The sequence below is a fragment of the Gracilinanus agilis genome, chromosome 3 (assembly GCF_016433145.1).
Source record: "Gracilinanus agilis isolate LMUSP501 chromosome 3, AgileGrace, whole genome shotgun sequence".
Classification (NCBI taxonomy): Eukaryota; Metazoa; Chordata; class Mammalia; order Didelphimorphia; family Didelphidae; genus Gracilinanus; species Gracilinanus agilis.
Window position 1 is genome coordinate 148,598,959 of NC_058132.1, and position 17,514 is coordinate 148,616,472.

The 17,514-nt window shown below is 37.8% G+C and overlaps 1 protein-coding gene across 1 annotated transcript in view; it reads left to right on the forward strand.

Moving 5' to 3' along the window:
- Positions 1-17,514, forward strand: part of CRYL1 (crystallin lambda 1) — a 190,553-nt gene that overhangs the window by 166,052 nt on the left and 6,987 nt on the right. Inside the window, exon 6 of the mRNA XM_044668308.1 lies at positions 10,847-10,952. Coding sequence (XP_044524243.1) covers positions 10,847-10,952 — 106 coding nt within the window. The remainder of the gene's footprint in view (positions 1-10,846; positions 10,953-17,514) is intronic.

Below are 17,514 nucleotides of genomic sequence, written 5' to 3' on the forward strand. Positions count from 1 at the left end.
CAACCCCTTCATTTTAGAAGCGATAAAACTGAGATGAAGTGAATTAGTGAATTGCAGAGATAACTCATCAGGAGGACTGGGATTTGAACACAGGTTCTTTAACTTCAAATCCAGGGCTCTTTCTTTTCTACCAAAAGATGGTCCCTACGGTTGTTCTCAGCTTTAAAATATTATTAACTAATGAGAAAATTAAGTGCAGATGAGAAAATTGAAGAAAAAGAATGTGGGAAGGATAAATAAGATGAAAAATGAGATAAGCGGATATATAAGGTGTTAGGAAAGAGGGTGCAATGAAATTCTTAAACTAAAAGACATTCAAACTGATTAATTTTAATGATTAACTTTTGACTTTAGAGAATTGCTAAGGAAACACATTTCCTTCCAATCAGATGTGTAGAGAAGGACTACAGATGATGAATATAGCATATACCATCTAATAAGATTGTGGTATTGATTGATTTTGTTTAATGATTCCTTCCTCCCTCCCATCCTCCCTCCCTTCCTTCCTTTCTTCCTTCCTTCATCTCTCTGTCTTTCTCTTTTTTTAAGGGAAGATGTTTACAGGGGAGAATAATTATGGTGTAAAAACAAATAGTACTAATAAAAGTTTTAAAATGTTGAGAGCTCAGTAAAACATTTGATGATGAAGTCCTTTTGTAAAGCAAGAAAATATTGTTAAGTTTTATATAAGCTTTATATAAGTTGACAAATGATTGAAAGTATAGACGGGGATATGACAAGGTGGGTATTATAAGAGAATGAATTTTTTTATAGATAGGTAGGTCACAGGGAGGAGACAAGAAAGAAAGTAGGTGAAAATTCTAAGTAGTTAGAATCTTAGTTGTCTTAGAGCATACCTTTCCCATTATATAACTATTGCATCCTTAGATTGAATATATTTCCATTTTTCTCTTCTTATCTATCCATTTTAGCCATAGTAACCTTCATTTGTCACTAATAATTTTCACATATCTTGATTTTCCAAATACAGTACATTTTAATTATACTCTCAATCACAATCATTCTGTTAGGAGGTTTTCTTAAATAAGGGGTTCCTATCCTGGAGATCACTGAATTTACTTATTTAATACTTTGATCAATGTATTTTAATATAGTTTATTTCTTTGGCATTTCTATGTATTTCATTTTATCCATTTAAAATGTTATTCTGAGAAAGGTTTTGTCTATAGGTTTCACCTAAATGCCAAAGGGGACCCATGACACAAAAAATATTAAGAATCCATGTTTTAAATGTTTTGGGGGAATGAGAATGCACTTTGTGTGCCAAGGGTTTTATTGAGTGTCTATTGGGAAGAGTCATGTCAAGACAAAACATTATCAGTCAACAAACATATAAACATTAGATTTCAAGCTCCTCAAAGGCAGGAGTCATCACCTTTGAAGACCCAGATAAGCAGGTAAAATTTGGTACTTGAAGGATCTGTGATGTCATTAGTTTGGGTACTCCTGCATTGATAGATTGCAATCTCTCTTTTAAGAAATAGATGGTCTTGGATAGTTGCTGTGGTAAAAAAACTCACCACATCATGGCAATAGTGATGATTCTCCCCCAAATTTCTGAGATTGGCCCTTAGAATACATATATACAGTCTGTATTAAAAGCTTTAGTAAGCTTGAAACTTCTCTAAGACTTACAGGACATCCTGTACAGTTCTATCCTTAAAGCCTTTCTGGTGTGGGAGAACCTGTCTGGGCTGGCATTGCCTTAAAAAACCAAGTCACTGCCCTACTACCCTGAGGCATCTGAGGAGGACTTTACTGGTGCTCAGACAGAAAGCTGCTGACTAATGGATTGATCATGCTCCAGGTGTTCCTTCTGACAGTTCCCAAATTCCATCCATAAGGAAGCAGAAGCAGGGAGTTGTGTTTAAAGGGACTTCTTCAGTGGATTCTTTATCTACTTTGCTTTGGCACATCCCTAGCCCACCAACTTTCAGGACATAGTGTAAGACATAGTCCAAAGCATTAGTACAATATTTTTATTGTTATGTTTTCTGTATGTTGAGTTGTATAACTAGTTCAAGTTTCCATCTGTTTGTACCCTGACATTATTTTACCCCAAATGATGTAATGCAAAAAAAATTGTGGTGTTAATAATTGCAATGTTTATTATTATTGTTATTAAGAATAACAATAGTCATTAATTAACCAATCCAAGTTGAAAAATCCAGAAAGTCTGCAAAGTACTAACCACAATGATTCTCCTAGGATTCTTTAGCCAGTTTACTTTTGAGCTAAAACAAGGGACACCCTTGGTTCCCTCTACAATTGATGGTGTTCTTGTGGCAAGCTATATCAGGTACTTTTTTGGGTTGGAATTGAACTCACCAGCAAAATGATATAATTCACTCACCACGGGATACTTGAGGGCAAGAACTGAATTTGTAACCCCAGAACTAACTAATGTGATACCTGGTATATAATAGACAATAAATGCTTGTTGATTGATTGATAGTGATAATCTCTTTAGAATGACTTGGACTTGAAATATACTGCCAAGTACTGTGTGTAAGGCAATGCAATGTGGGTATACTGTATAGACATTTGCTTGACTAGCTGAAAAACTCACTTACAGGAAAGACAGCATAGAGTTCTTCCCTATGTATGAAACTATTTTGACTGAAACTCTGGATCTATTACTGTGTGACCTTGAGCCAGTCACTTGGGCCTCAGTTTTCTCATCTGTACAATGATGGGTTTGGATCATGTGATTTCTCAGGACCACTCCAGCACAAAATCTATCCCCTTCTAATGTCTGAGGTCTGCAAGGTGAAATACAGCCTCTTTGAAAAGCAGATAGCATCACTGGAGGAATGCATGTAACATTAGGAAAAGAGCAGTGAATTTAGTCAGAGATATGGGTTGGAATTCTAGCTCTGTTGCTAACTTAGACAAGTTACTTTATCTCTTGATGACTAAAATTTCCTTATTTATCAAATGAAGGGGTTGGGTTGGATGATCCCTAAGGTTACTCCCAGATCTGAAACAATAATTTTATAGCATGGGATTGGTAACTTATAGCATAAGACTGAATAATTCATTTTATAAGTGAAATGGAATAGGATGAAGGAAATGTGGCAAGGAATGAAAGAATTCTTTGTCTATAATCACTCAGTAGCTGTGAAAATCCTATTTTTTGTTTAAAACCTGATCATAGATAAACTTTGTCATACCTATAAATAATAACTATTTTGTTACATCTTTACTGTTTATATGGAATGTTCTAGTATTCTTTGAAATCAGAAAATATACATGTATACAATTATAAGGAAGAAAGACCTAAACCAAATTGCATTGGCATAGCCTCTCTTTTTACATTCTTTCATGATTTTAAATGGAAAAATTAAAACTTTCCCAATTTGGTTACATATTACAGTGCTCATGGGCTTCTGGAATGTCAAAGGGTCAGGAATACCCCTCCCCTTTCCCCACCTTCCCCAATTACACCAACATTTTAAAGGAGGGAAAGAGAGGCAAACACAAGATGATAAACTCCTGATTGAAGTTACAAAATAGTGAATTTCTTATTTTCTCGGTTAAAAACTTATCTCTGGATTATACAGACTGGTTCTGGTCTATGTTAGTTAATAAACATTTATTATGCGCCTATTAAGTGTCAGGCACCCTGCAAAGTGCTTCAGAAAAGATAAATAAAAGCAAAGATAGTCCCTGCTCTCAAGAAGCTTACTTTCTAATGGGAGCCTTTTTCTTCATCTCTCTGGACCATTTCACTTTTGTGGGCCATTTTTAGGTCATCTTGCTGCAGGAAAGGGGAGGGAAAAAGAAGCAAAAACTTCTGATAGTCATTTTTGTTAGCTGCTCAAAAGTACAGTTTGATGGGAAGAATTGGTGCTGGTGTTAACTATCTTATTTAATTTGTCCATTTTTGCCTGTTATTTTATTGAGAAAGAGCATTGGTTTTGGAGCTAGAGGACATGGGTTTGAATCCTCTCCCTGTTGCTACCTAGCCATGTGACTTTGGGCAAATTACTTTGCCTCTCCTAGAACTAGATTTCTTTCATATCTAAATCCCTTATCCTGTGGTAAGTGTTTACTCTATTTGGAAAGATCTAGAATTTAATTTTTCTTACCCAATAGCAAAGTGGGTGAAAGAAGGAGGCAACCTTCTAGTTACTGGGTTATGAGGACTTTTGATCAATGTCATTTATGTAAAGATAGTAGGTAGAATAGGCAACTGAATTTCCCCAGTAACTTTGGAGGGGAGGGGAGGAAGAGAAACAGTAGAGGGAGCTCCAGCCTCCATTTCTCTGAGCACAGTAAAAGATGGGAGATGGGTCCAACATAGGCCAGGTTGGGAGGAGCTTCTCCACCCACTTGAGAACTTGGAAAATGGCACAGAGAGTTCTATCAAGATGGCTGGGGGGTTGAAGGGAGGGGCTTGAGCAGCCTTGAGTAAGAATAGTGATGCTTTACACACAAAATCTGTGCTCTGTCTCTGTCTCTGTCTCAGTCTGTCTGTCTGTCTGTCTGTCTGTCTCTGTCTCTGTCTCTGTCTCTCTCTCTGTCTCTCTGTCTCTGTCTCTCTCTCTGTCTCTCTCTCTCTCTGTCTCTCTCTGTCTCTCTCTCTCTCTCTCAATCTTGCTCTCTCTCTCTGTCTCTCTCTCTGTCTCTCTCTCAATCTTGCTCTCTCTCTTCACTCTCTCTCAGCACACTCATAGGATAGGCAGTCCTTCCAAGGCTTGTAAATTGTAGTAAAACAAATGATCCTTTGCCTGTCTGAGCCTGTTGTCACAGGAAGTGGGGGGTTGGGGGTGTGTGTGGCATTGTTTGTAAATGTAGTGTAACTGCAGAGCTGTGCTTTCACAGAATAGCTCTTCATTTGGTTGTCTCAGTCATCTGCCAGTGGAGATTGGCACTAAAATTGGGGCACATCAACTCCAGGCTGGCGCTGGCCAGTGATAGTGGCCCACAACTGAGGGTGCAGTGGGCACTCTTGTAGGTGATCTCCTTTGGCTGGTTCCTGGGCAGAAGTCTTTCCTTCCTCACACAATGCTCCATCTGTGAAGTAGGGCACTAGTTTAGGAGATATCGGAATAAGAGGTCAAGTGCAAACTTCTTTCACAGTTCCTCTTATCCCAGGTAAAATAATGATGGAAGGTGGAGGTGGGGAGGAGATATGCAACTTCCCTTATGCAGAGTCTGGCCATGGCCTACCTCTTCAGGATTATTATACATTGCTCTCCTTTAGGCACTCTACATGCCAGCCAAATTCGCCTACTCACTATTTACATGACATTGTCTCTGGTCTTCATGCATTTGCACAGACTGTTCCCCCATACCTGGAATATTTTTCCTCCTTGCCACTGCCTCTCAGCATCCCACATTCCCTTTGGGGCTTACATAAGTGCCATCTTCTACATTAATGATCTCTGGAGTGGGGGGTCTGTATAATCCAAGGGGTACATAGGATGATCTGTCAGGCTCCCCAACTCTGAGCACTACCACTTTCTGGCAGAGATTATTTTGTAGGAGCCAGCGGCAGCCAAAGGGCCTCTTGGTTCTTATCTCCCTCTCACACCTTCCTCTAAAGATTAGGGAGCAGAGGCAGCAGGAGCTGAGGCAGTAGGGGTGGTAGCACTAGACTGGACCCAGGACCAGCAGGAGCCCGAGTTGAGACTTGGGTAGGAGATGGCAGCAGGGCTGAGGAGTCTGGGATGAGGAAGCCATAGAGACTAACATGGGTTGTTGCTAGGAGCAGACAGGTCAGGGCACCTGGTCTAGCAGATTGGAGATGACAATTGGCAAGCATTTTGGCAAGCATTTAATTAATAATCACACTGTAGGGCTGTGACCTACAGTGGTTCAGGGGACAGAGAACCGGGTCTGGAGATGGGATGTCCTGTGTTCAAATCTGATCTCAGACATTTCCTAGCTGTGTGACCCTGGGCAAGTCACTTAACCCCCATTGCCTAGCCCTTACTGCTCTTTTGCCTTGGAACCAATACCAGTATTGATTCTAAGGAAGGCAATTTAAAAAATTGCTTACTGTGTGGCAGGCAAGGGGCATACAAAGATAAATTTGAAATAGTTCTTGCCCTCAAGAAGCTTACAATCCCTCTGGGGGGAGACAACATGCCCATAACAAAATAGATACAAAATCAATATAAGGTAATTTTCAGGGAAAGACTATATAGCACTTGGTGTGTGGAGATTCAATGAAGACTTTATAGAGAAAGATGGATTGAGCTGGGTCTTGGAGGAAGCTCTGAATTCTAAGAGTGAGCAGAGTGAAAAGACCCAGAGGTAGACAATGCCACAAATGAGTGATGGTAGGAAGGTCACTTTAGCTGGATTACAGACTGGATGTGAAGAGAAATGTTAATGCTGGATGCCCAAATTGTAAGTGCCAAATGTCAAAAAAAAATGCCATTTTTTTCAATTTTGAAATTTTTGTTTAATTAATTAATTAAGAACATTTTCCCATGGTTACAGGCTTCATGTTCTGTCCCTCCTCTCCCACTACCCCCTCCCGTAGCCGACACACAATTCCACTGGGTTTTACATGTGTCATTGAAAATGCCATTTTTAAATGCCAAAAATATTAGAGAAACCTTCAAGGAAGAGATGAATGGGGAAATTATCCCAAAAGAGAGTATCTAACTAGGGTTAATATCAACATATTGAGAAAGAGGCAAAAAATGAACATGGAAAAATATGGAAGGGAACAGGTATCATTCAGCAGGTACCTTCAGCAAGATTTTTTTTTTGTGATTGGAAATTTTTTTTGTAATGGAAAAGAGTGGGTTGCTGAAGCTTAATCTTTCAAATGGATCTTAGACCTTTGTATGAACTGTGTCATTGGTTTAAACCTTTCATGAAATATCATTAATATTCTAGCTAAATGTGGTTACTGAATTACTTCAGCCTATAGCCCCTCTGGAGGTCCCATATTTGATTACAAAGAAAATGGAAGATTGCTAGGAACTGGGATTGCAGATGAATCATTATGTCTTGTGATTTCTGATGCTGCCATTGCAACCAGCTGTGGACTGTTTACATAAAGAATTGGCTCTACTACTCAATGTACGTGCTCTCATGAAAGAGGGAAATAACCCTCTCAACAGCCCAGGCATTTCAGGATCCCAAATCCAAGAAAGACAGTATGGTAACCACAGGAAAAATGTTCCTGTAAAGCTATGTTACTAAAGAAACAAGGTTGGAAACTGAGAATCCATTAAGTATGTCCAAAAATATAGCAGAACTTTCGAAAACTGGCTGGACAGCATGATTTCCGAAAGGACAAGGAGCTAGAAGAAATCTAGTTACCTCATTATTTGCAGTATGACTGAGTTTAAAGGAAGAGGCGCAGAATAAGGCCAGGAAGTGCTATTTATAAGCACATTTCAAATCAGTGTTTCAGCATGGTTTCTGCCTCTGTATTTCACTCGACATTCAGCATAATCCATTAAAGAGGTTCACACTGATCAAGTAATCATCTTTTCTCGTCCCACTTGTAAAAGCCTGACTTCCTTAAGCAAGTGGAAGGTCCCTTTCCACATTCTTTGTTCTCCACTTGCCAATGGTAAGACCCAAGTTCAATGGAGCCTCTAGTGTTTGCTTACACCAGCAGATGAGGTGTTGTTTACTAATAAGATGGGAAAAGAGGAAGGCATTTTTGGTTTTACTTCATATATTTATGGGAAATCTGCTATAAATGCTGATAAAAATGGCTTTAAGTAAGAGAAATTGCTTACTAATATGGACTACTAACTATATATAAATATAAATTACTAATATATGGATTAGCACTAACACCAGCCATTTGGCCTGTATGCCAGATAGTAACATTTTCTCATGAAATGTATAAGGTATACTGAGGAAAGCAGAGCAATTCTGGGATTCAGAAAGTTTGAGAGGGGTTCTACACTTGTTCTTTTGCTTTCCTATTATCAAGATATATGGGGGCAGCTGGGTGGCTCAGTGGATTGAGAGCCAGGTGGAAGGTCCTGGGTTCAAATCTGACCTTAGGCACTTCCTAGCTGTGACCCTGGGCAAGTCACTTAACCCCCATTGTCTAACTCTTACTACTCCTCTGTCTTAGAACCAGTACACAGTATCGATTCTAAGACAGAAGGTAAGGGCTTAAAAAAAGTGTATCACTGTACACTAACTGTTAACCCAAGATTCTCAAAAGTAATAGACCTGGGGGCAGCAGGGTAGCTCAGTGGATTGAGAGTCGGGACTAGAGATGAGAGGTCCTAGGTTCAAATCTGGCCTCAGAATCTTTCCAGCTGTGTGACCCTGGACAAGTCACTTAACCCCCATTACCTAGCCCTTACCACTCTTCTGCCTTGGAGCCAATACACAGTATTGACTCCAAGATGGAAGGTAAAGGTTTAAAAAAAAAAGTAATAGACCTATTTAGTAACATTATTCTCACTAAAAAATTGTTGCTGATAATATTTTAGGAAAGCAGAGTTTTTTAAAGCTATTAATGAATAAAATAAAATACTCTAAAATATTTTATTTTTCTTTCTCTTAATTTCTATTTTTGCATATTGTTATAATTATCCGTGAGGTCTCTGGTATCTATTTGAGATGGTAGAAATGATGTACAGAGAGAAATAAGATGGCACTTCTCCTTTATAACAGATGCCCAGGCAGGATCCTTCAGGTCTAAGAGGTATATTCCTTCAGGACCCACCTGGGGTTAATTGATATGTTGATTTGGGCTCTTTAGCTATTATAACGACTTATATTCTGACTGTGTTTTCTCCCTTCCTAAACAAGCTTTGAAACTGATTTAGGAAGGTACTTCAAACTTTATATATTAAACAGGAAGGATAAGGGTAAAGGACTGTGGTATAGGAGACCCTACTCTAATTATTACTAATGAAATCTCAACTGCTGGCAAATGAAGAATCAATGTAGCTTCCCTCTGGTTCAGCCTGGCCAGGACTAAACCAGAGTAGGTAAACCGCTGGGAAATCTTCAGCTTCTTCTTCTATAGATCTTCAGCCTTACAGTTGAGTTATGTCCACCTTTTCCACCCTCTTCTTCGTCTCCTGCCCACTTCCCGGATCCCTCCCGGGCCCTGGGAAACCTAGATATCTAGATGATGAAACTCCTAATATCTAGGGGCAGTAGACACCAAGGTGGTGGTCAGGTACAGGTTAGAACGGTATCTCATGTACAGGAAGAGTTTGCAGAGAGATGTTTGCACTTCTCACTCCAAGACCAGGATCCACCGATCTCCAGCCTCAGCACAGGTCAAAGACCCAGAATCCCTTCTCAGGATTCTCAACTGCCCTCCTCCTGCCTTTCGCATGACTTCCCTGGGAACATTCCATCCAACTGACTTATTTGTCAATCAAAGGTGATCTTCAAGCTCCCAGAGATTCAATATAACAATATGCATAAGAATATAGTTAAAAACATAATTATATCACATGTAAATAATGTATATGCATATACTTATTATAAGGTATATAATTATTAGTAGAGCAATACATACATGGAATTCCTAAATAGGTAAATATATCCTTTTTTTCCATGTTTCTACAATGACTATATTATAAATAGATTCTCTTAGAATAAGCACATATTGCATTCAATTCTACCTGTAAATTTGCTCTGAAAACAAAAGAGGGAAATGGAACTATGGGCAGAAGCAGTTAATTAACATCAAATAACAATGCCATCAAGCATACTTTTTGCAAGATGAAGGAATCCAATTTGGAATCCAAAGGAATATTTACATATTTAGCGTATGTGCACATAAAAGGTACATACTAAAAAAACTTTTTACTGTCAGGGTATAGCATCAAAAACATTGGGAATCAACTGTTCCTATATGAGGCTTTTCCTGATCCTCCCAGTCATTAGGGCCTTCCCTCTTGGAAACGACTTTCCATTTATTTTGTATTTTGATTTCATTTACCAAATACATTCATATTGTTTTCTCTTGCTGGCATGTAAACTCTGGTGTGTAGCAGCCGCTTAATAAATGCTTCTTGAATCATGGAGGCTTTTGGAATCCAAAAAAAATACTTTAGATACCCAAGTTGAATGTGTTTTCCAATAGTCAGTTTACATCCTACTTTGCAGAATATTATAGTTCCATCTTTGCAAGTGAAGACCTTGGAAGGATCCTAAGCAATGTTTTATCAGATGCTCTCTTTTAAAAAAAAATTGAATGAGGCAGAGCTTGAGTGACATACGGATTTTTTTTTTTTATGGCTTCCTTTCAATTCCATCCCTACTCCTTAGAAAATGGAAACTGCAAGCAGAACCCTTTTTGGCTTCCCATCTCACTTTTCCCCTTCTCATTTCCTCCTTTTTTTCTTTCCTTTTTCCCCTTCTTAAAATCTCCAACTGATAAAATATAGGATTTAGAGTAGAAAGAAACCCAAGAGATTATTTAATCCAAAACCCTCATTTTCTGGATGAGGAAACCAAGTCGCTGAAATCAGAAGTGCTTTACCCATGGTCACACTGGATGCAAAGTCAGAATTCAAACCCAAGTTTTGGTTTGAGAAGGCCTTGTGAGGAATCCACTTTCAGTCTATAGACAATTTCCACAAATAAAATTTTAGAAAAGGAATATTTGTCCAGGTATATTTCCCCTAATGTATCTGTTTAATGTATCTAAACTCCCTTATGTATCTGTTTATTCTGTTATCTGTTGTGAAGTTTGATTATCTTTGTGCCCCACTGAGCAGCACAAAGTATAGTAGAAGCTTACTATATACAGGTTAACTTGAAAAGTTGTTTCTTAGCATTCTGCTCCATAAATCATGTTAATTATGGTGATTATTTTGCTCTTCAGAGCATTGACTGATTTCATACCATTTTCTCCATTTAGGAAGGACTAGTGTCTCCCTCTGATCTTGATACTGTGATGTCAGATGGTCTTGGAATGCGATATGCCTTTATTGGACCCTTGGAAACAATGCATCTTAATGCAGAAGGTAATGTTTGATTTGTACTAGGACAATTGAAAATTCCTTGCTATGTGAAGTTTTTATATTTCAGTTGAATTTTTGTTGGGCAGAAAAAATATCTCAATCAAGTAACTTTACCAGGTCTAGATAAACTTTTTGCACTGTTGGCTTTATGTCAATAACATTACCACCCCTCCCCACCAAAAAAAACCCAAACCAACCACAAAAACTAACATTTTGCTAACTAATATTTTAGACTCTGTGAATAGATAAGCTGCTTTATTGTCTCCAGTTTAAAAAAGTAAGATGATGATGAGAGAAGTAGATAAACATAATTTGAAACATTTAAAAACTTATTCTTGGTATAAAACAGCATTTGGAGGCTTCTACACCCAGCTCTCCCTGGCACTGTCAGATTGAGTCTCAAAAGCAGTGCTTCTGTTACTTTCAGTATTCAAAGGATAACCTTACAAACAACTATCCTCTCTTGTAAGAATTTAAAAATTTAGGTTTTTGCTAAATATGAGAATTCTATAATAATATTGTGGTTGCTGATCTGATATTATAACTTAAGTCAAAATGACTTTTAGTAGCTTTATTTACAAAGAGGCAGAAAGAGTGAAAGTGAGAAAATGTAAGAAGAAGGAAGAGAATTATCTAGCCTATCACCCTAAACACTGCTCCAGTGTGGGCTCAGCCCTGGAAGGGCTTCACCATGTCCTTTTTCCCCACGTGGATTTTCTAGTAATCCTCAGCCAGACATCTGGTGGTGTCTTCAGCAAAGGTTCTACCAATGCAGCCTCCTCCAGGAAAGGAAAGGAAACTTTCTCCAGAACCAATCTCTCCAGAAACCAGAAAAGGAAAGCCAGCTACTCACCTCACTCCCAGACACAGAGTTTCTGAAGGTGAAGTCCCCAGAAGAAGTCCTCCAAAGAAGCAATCCAAAGCCAAGATCCAAAAGCGAAACTGAAGTCCTTTGGACAGGAAGTTCAGGACTTTTTATAGTCCTTTTTCCACGTCCCTTCCTGTCCCTCCCTCTACTTTATGGGAACCAATTGCAGTCTTTCAATTTGCTTAGCACTGCCCAGGGGTAGGGCAGTGGACTCTAGAGTTGTCACGCATTTTAGCAAGTGACTTGTGAACACTCTTACTTAGTGTTAAGTAGGGTGCTTAAGTTTTTGATTGATTAATTTAAAAGTTGCTGATTGATAGACAAAGAAAGTTTGATTCACTCTTCACAGTCTAATACTAGTCTTCAATAATTTGCTATTTCTTCTTCTATTTTTTTAAATCCTTACCTTATATCTTAGAATCAATATTGTGTATTGGTTCCAAGGCAGAAGAGTGGTAAGGGCTAGGCCATGGGGATTAAGTAACTTGCCCAGGGTCACATAGCTAGTAAGTGTCTAAGGCCAGATTTGAACCTTGGACCTCCCATCTCTGGGTCTCAATCCACTGAACTACCCAGCTGCCCTGATTTGCTTCTTCTTGACAATTAGCCAATAACCTCTGTTCTTTAACATATGCATTTGCTCAAGAGCAAGGCAAGAATAGTGGTTACAAAGTATTTTTTCCCAACACCAAGACCGTACTGTTCCAAAAGTATACTCAGAGTCCTAGAGTAGAAAAGGGGGCACAAACTTAAAGTTAAATGAGGCACATTTGTAGGACACACAAGTGATCAAAGCAACTCATAACTCTAGGAATTCAGGGCATGAGTGTCCATTCTTCTAATTCTTGCAAAGTTGGCTGTGGGATGTACCTGATGGACAAGCTCACTTCGCTACAAGGGACATCTCTGCTGAAGAAGTGGCTCAGCTGGGATTTGTTCCTTTGGGTTTCAGCTGGATAGGCAATCTGCTCTTCATCTGGGACAGGCAGGTCACCTGGCAGTTGTAAGGGTTTCTCGTCAGACTGGATAATGTAGCTGCTTGATGAGATAAGTGGGTTGTTCAATGGGGCTCTTCTCAATGTAGCATCTCTGTGGGATGGATCAATGCCCTAGATTCCCTAGTCTTGCTGTTTGACAGATAGCTGTCAGAAAGGCATTGACTCTTAGCTCAAGATCAGCAGAGGCTGTCATCTCCAGGTAAGACATGATTGGATCAACCATCCATAGTCCAGAAGCTGAGTAACTGAGTCAATTGGAGCCAGGTTTATTTTTGTATAGAGGCAAAATAAAGTTAGACATTTGCTCTTTATAGATAAATATTCTTTTTCAAGATGGCCAACATATTAGGTCTGATGACAGAAATGTTAGTATTGAGATCAATCCTCTGACTATGAGATGTTCTCATGAAGATACTGCCTGTTTGACCTTGGGTCCTGAGCCTCGGTTTCTTCCTCGGTAAAAAGAGGGCAATCATATTCGCACTTCAGAGGGTTGTGCAAAAAGTTCTCTGTAAGCTTTAAAGCACTGTATAAATGTAAGCTACTGTTATCAAAACAGTGTGAGGAAATAGAGTTAGGGGAATAAGCATCCTGAAGTATTATTTGCTTAAATGATAATTTTCATTGTCTACATACTATACATACATAGACATTAACAATTAATGGACCTAACTTAATAATTTAAAGATTTAAGTAGAAATCCTGTGGCTTAACTGTACTTCTCTTCCTTCTTTCCCTCCAAAATCCATTGAACACCAGCTGTGTGTAAGGCATTATGCTAGTTACTGAAAATAATCAAAAGATATTCAGGTACCCCCAGAAATCAGCAGGGAAGAGGGCACTGAGGACAGCTTCACCTTTCAAACAAATAGTAATAGAAGCCAGTGAAACCAGAAACTTGAGAAGTCAATAGTTTGCAGCAGACAGGATGGAGGCTCATAATAATTTTTTAAACAAGAGACGTCTGATAAGAATATCTAGTTGGCTGAATCTGACAGTGATGGAAGGATATGGATTTCAACCTCAGTGCATTCCAAAAGGCTATAGTTAGACATGTAAGATCTGACTTAGAACACATTGAAGGGCTAGTTGTCTTTCATACAGAAATCGAGGAACTTCCAGGAGGTTAGAATAGTTTTCTCTTTTTTGTTATTTTGTTTTGGTGATGTTTTATTTTCCTAAAGCCAATGCTACAAAAGATTTATCTGGACCTAGTAAAATTACTTGGTTGAGGTATTTTTTCCTGCTTAACAAAAATTCAACAGAAATATTACCCTCTGGCATGTATATGGCTCTTTTTGCATACTATTTCTAAAATCCAAGTGTGAGGAGATTTTTTACATGTAGGTGTGTGCCTTACACTAAGCTGGTATTAAATGAATTTTGAAGGGAAGGTGGGAAGGAGGAAATAGCAGTTACACCAGAGGATTTCTATTTAGACCTTAGATATTTTTGTTATTGTTGTCAAATGTTAATTTTTCTAGTAGTCTCTTTTGTAGCTTCTAATTAGCTGGGCATTCTGCAGTCCCACTATTGGTGACATCAATGACATCATGAGGATATCTGCCATCAATGTTGTAGCCCACAGATTGGGCTGTTCCAAGTATCTATAAATGATTACATTGGATCCATTAATTGTTCATTTCTATTTGTGTATGGTACATAGATATATGAAAGTATCAAAAGTTATTCTTTTTGCAAATGACACTTCAGGACACTATTCCTCTATCCCCAAGTCCTCAAACCAACTGCTATGATGATAATAATTGCTCACATTTGTACAGTGCCATAAAGCTTACATAGAACTTTCTCCACAAAACCCCTGTGAAATGGATAGTGTAAATATGATTATCTTCATTTTACAGAAAAGGAAACTAGGCTTAGTTCCTAAGGCCAAACAGCCAGAATCTTCAGAAGAACATCTTATGTTGAGTGGAATTATTCAGGAAAAACCTCTTTTGTCACCACACCTAATGTTAACTCTTATGTCATAATTTGTTCAACCACTCAGTGACCCTCTTTGCTTCCAGATAATGCAGTCTGTCTTATAGGGTTGTAGAAAAGAAAATATTGTGTAAAATAGTATATTCATATTAACCATTATTATTATTATTATATCATAGAATATCAGGTTTGGAAAGGTTCTTGTTATTGTTCAATTGTTTTCAGTCATGTCTGACTCTTAATGAACCCATTTAGAGTTTTCTTGGTAAAGATACTAGAAAGATTTGCCATTTCCTTCTCCAACTCATTTTACATATGAGGAAACTGAGGCAAATAGAGTTAAGCGACTTGCTGAAAATCAATTAGAAAGGGTTTGAAGCCAGATTTGTAATCAGGAATATGAGTCTTCCTCACTCCAGACCTGGCACTCTATCCACTGGACCACCTATCTGTCTTGAAAAGATATTAGAGAACATTTTGTCCAATTCCTCTTTGGATCAATGTTTCCTTTACAACATCCTTCATAAAGAGTCACTGAGCCTTTATTTGAAGACTCATAGTGAGAGTCTTTCCTCCCATCATGCTTGGAAATTGTAATTATTAGAATATTTTTATATCTAGCTGAAATATACCTCACTATACCTTCTACCCCCTGTTTTTAGTTCATCCTTCTGGGACCAATAGAACAAGTCTAATCCCTCTTTCACATATTAGCCCTTTAGATTCTTAAAACCTATATGTATGCACATATGTGTGTGCAAACATATAAAATTTTTCTTTACTATTATCACCCTGATAAACATCAAGATACATATACAAAGACCAGAAACAGAGGTTTATAAATGGAGCCATACCTCTATTATGTATAGCTTATTTAAAAAAATATATATATATATATAATGTATATTATATTTAACATGCTGGTTCCAGTACTGCCTCTTGTCTGTGTTTCCTTCTGAAAATCCTTTTCTTTTCTGTGTATTTTAAAAAATGTTTAACTGGTGCTCTTTTCTTTTGGTATCACTATTATTACTCCCTTCTTTTCCCCATATACCCTCATGTCCAAGAAAAAGCCCTCCCCTATAGTGAATAAGTATGGTAAACAAAACCTATATATATTGGCCATCTCTGAAAAATGTATATCATTCTGCATGTCTAGAAGTTGAAAGTGACAAGAAGTAGGAAAAAAGGCTTCATTATAAGTCTTTTGAAATTGTGATTGGTCATTGCATTGATCAGAGCTCTTAAGTGTTTGAAAGTAGTTTTCCTTTGCAATGCTATAGTCATTGTACAGATTTTCTCCTATTCTGTTTACTTCACTCTGTATCATTTTGCATAAAATTTCCCAGGTTTCTCTGAATCTGTCAACTCATTAATGAAATATAATAAATATAGACGTGTGTGCCTTAGGTACTTACCATGTAAAACAATTTGTGGAACATGAATATAGTAGAATATTAGTGTGCTGTAAGAAATGTTAAGTATAAAGAATTCAGAGAAGCATGGGAAGATTTAGGTGAAATGATGAAAAGTTAAGTGAGCAGAACCTGGAGAATGTTAGGCACAATAAGTTCAATAATGTAAATAGAAAAGCAAAGGACAATGTGGAAACTTAATTGTAAAGAAGAGATGAGAAAATCCATCTTCCATCCTTCTTTGCAGAGATGGAGGACTAGGGTTTTGGAACACCACATATTCTGGCAGATTCCATTGATTTATTGGTTAGTTTCTTTGAATTTTGTTCCCTTTTTCTTCCTTTCTTACTCTTTGTGTAAGGGATTGTTCACTGGGTAGGGGATCTGAAAGGGAGATATCTGGGAATAAAGATGAAGTGAACACAAAAGGTATTAATCCAAATTAAAACAAATTAAAATGAACAAATTAAGGGGAAAGTTTAGAATCTTCAGTGAATAGACCGACAATCATCTTTTCACTTCTTGCCTTAATAGATTTAGTGGTCTTGCTGGTCCAGAATGATGGAGATCAGAGCAGGATCTTGATATCTCTTGAATCTATCTTTTTAAAAAATTTAAATTGAATTTTTTTGTTATGAACTTAATGAAGGTCAACAAATGTGAACATTTCAGTGTGCAGATAATATAAGATTATTGTTCATAAAAACTGAATTTCTCTTCTATAATTTTAGTGAATATTAAATTTAAAGATATAGTAATAAAATTGCTAGAATATTATTTGTGGCACTTTAATATAAATAGTAATAATGCATCATAAACATGGAGTAGACTTTGATAGAGGCAAGGTGGTATGGTGGAAAGGTCCTGGGTTAGAATCCTGATTTAGCCACATGACATGGGTGACCTTGCAAAGGTAACTATTGGTCTTAGCTTCCTTATCTTTTCAAATAAAGAGGGTTGGACTAGGTAAGGACCCTTCCAAAGAAGAATTTGTGATACTTTGTGCCTTCTTCATTCTGGACAACCAAGAAAGTCTTTTTTAAGGGGCAATTGTTAGAACTCTTTCCTCAGTGTTAACTTAATTATCAGTACATGTTGTTGTTCAGTCATTTCATACTCTTCATGACCCCATTTGATGTTTTCTTGGCAAAGACACCAGAATAATTTGCCAGTTCCTTCTCCAACTCATTTTACATATGAAGAAACTGAGACAAACAGGTTAAGTGACTTGCCCAGGGTTACACAGCTAGTATCTGAGACCAGATTTGAATTCAAGAAGAGTCATCCTAACTCTAGGCCTGGCACTCTATCCACTGTACAACTTCAGGGAATCCCTAAAC